The 1,734-nt window shown below is 48.7% G+C and overlaps 1 protein-coding gene across 1 annotated transcript in view; it reads left to right on the top strand.

Annotated features, from left to right (window-relative positions):
• The window catches only part of NAA40 (N(alpha)-acetyltransferase 40, NatD catalytic subunit), a gene marked incomplete at its 3' end in the record, with an annotated part of 5,218 nt that extends 3,484 nt beyond the window's left edge, over positions 1-1,734 (top strand). Inside the window, exons 5-6 of the mRNA XM_017747252.1 lie at positions 3-119; positions 1,686-1,734. Of these exons, the coding sequence (XP_017602741.1) occupies positions 3-119; positions 1,686-1,734 (166 nt within the window). The remainder of the gene's footprint in view (positions 1-2; positions 120-1,685) is intronic.

The raw sequence follows: 1,734 nt of genomic DNA, 5'->3' as shown, positions 1-1,734 counted from the left end.
TGAAACCGAGCGCTCCGGGGCCGTGCCCCCCGTGCCCCCAGCACGCAGATGAAGAAGGTGATGCTGACCGTGTTCAAGCACAACCACGGCGCTTACCAGTTCTTCCGCGAGGCGCTGCAGTAAGTGCTGCCCGCCCCAAAACCGCCCGATTTGCCCCCAAATCCCCGCCGGGAGCCAAATGGGGGGGGGAGACACCCAGGCTTGGAGGAGGGGGGAGAAACCCCTCTGTGGAAGGGTTTGAGAGCCCTTTTCGGGGCAGATTTGCCTTTTTCTGGGACTTTTAAGGCCTTTTTAGGGAAGATTTGCCCTTTTTGGGGGAGATTTGCCCTTTTCTGGCATTTTTAAGGCCTTTTTAGGGAAGATTTGCCCTTTTTGGGGGAGATTTGCCCTTTTCTGGCATTTTTAAGGCCTTTTTAGGGAAGATTTGCCTTTTTCTGGGACTTTTAAGCCCTTTTGGGGGAAGATTTGCCTTTTTTTGGAACTTTTAAGCCCTTTTTAGGGAAGATTTGCCTTTTTCTGGCATTTTTAAGCCCTTTCTAGGGAAGATTTGCCTTTTTCTGGCATTTTTAAGCCCTTTCTGGGCAAGATTTGCCTTTGTCTGGGATTTTTAAGCCCTTTTTAGGGAAGATTTGCTCTTTTTGGGGGAGATTTGCCCTTTTCTGGCATTTTTAAGCCCTTTTGGGGGAAGATTTGCCTTTTCCTGGCGTTTTTAAGCCCTTCCAGTCTCTTTTTTTTGCAGGTGGTTTTACTGCCGGTTTTTTAGGGGCATTTTGAACCCTTTTTTGCTTTTCTTAGCCCATTTAGGGCTGTGATTTCCAGGTGTTTGATTTTCCAAAGGTTTTTACCTCTTCTGGGTGTTTTTAAACCAAAGCTTTTGCCCTTTTCTGTATTTATTTGGAACCATTTTTCCGCTGTTTTGCTCCTTTTCGGGGGGGAATTTCAAGCTCATTTTAGGTTTTTTTTTTTTCCCATTTCTGAGGAGTCTTTTTTTAACCCTTTGCTCGTTTTTTAAACACATTTTTGGGTGGTTTTGCTCCTTTCCTGAGTGTTTTTAAACCCGTTTTTCAGGGTTGTAACCACTTTCCCAAGTCCTTTCCCCCTGCTTCCTTTTCATCATTTTTAATCCCTTTTCCCAAAACTTTTCCCCTTTTCCCATCCCTTTTCCCAACCTGCTCCTCCTTCTGTTTCCCATAACCCGATTCTGCCACTTTTTAATCCAAATTTTGAGAGAATTTTCAAGCCATTTCCCGTTCTTCCATTTTTCCATTTTCTGGGGGTTTTCAACCCATTTCCCCGGGGCTTTAACCCCCCCTTTCCCAGGCAGTTTTTAACCCCTTTTCCTGGCATTTTGGGGCCGTTTTTACCCTTTTTTTGAGCCGTTTTTACCCTTTCTTTGGGCCATTTTTGCCCTATTTTTTGGGCCGGTTTTTCCCTTTTTTTGGGCCGGTTTTACCCTTTTTTTGGGCCGGTTTTGCCCTTTTTTTGGGCCGGTTTTACCCTTTTTTTGGGTGCTCCCCCCCTCCAGCCTTTCCCCCGCTCCTTCCCTCCCCCTGCCAGCTTGGGGGGTGACACTGGGGGGGTTCGGGGTGACTCAGGAGGTTTTTGAACACTGGGGTGGTGCGGTGTGACTCAGGAGGATCCGGGGGGGGTTTAGGGTGCCCCCCCGTGCCCCCCTGTCCCCCCAGGTTCGAGGTGGACGCCCCCTCCCCCAGCGTGTCCGGCTGCTGCGGGGAC

Source organism: Corvus brachyrhynchos, unplaced genomic scaffold, assembly GCF_000691975.1.
Source record: "Corvus brachyrhynchos isolate BGI_N302 unplaced genomic scaffold, ASM69197v1 scaffold442, whole genome shotgun sequence".
Taxonomy (NCBI): domain Eukaryota; kingdom Metazoa; phylum Chordata; class Aves; order Passeriformes; family Corvidae; genus Corvus; species Corvus brachyrhynchos.
Note: the sequence above shows the minus strand (reverse complement) of the source record. Positions and strands in the feature narration are given on the sequence as shown.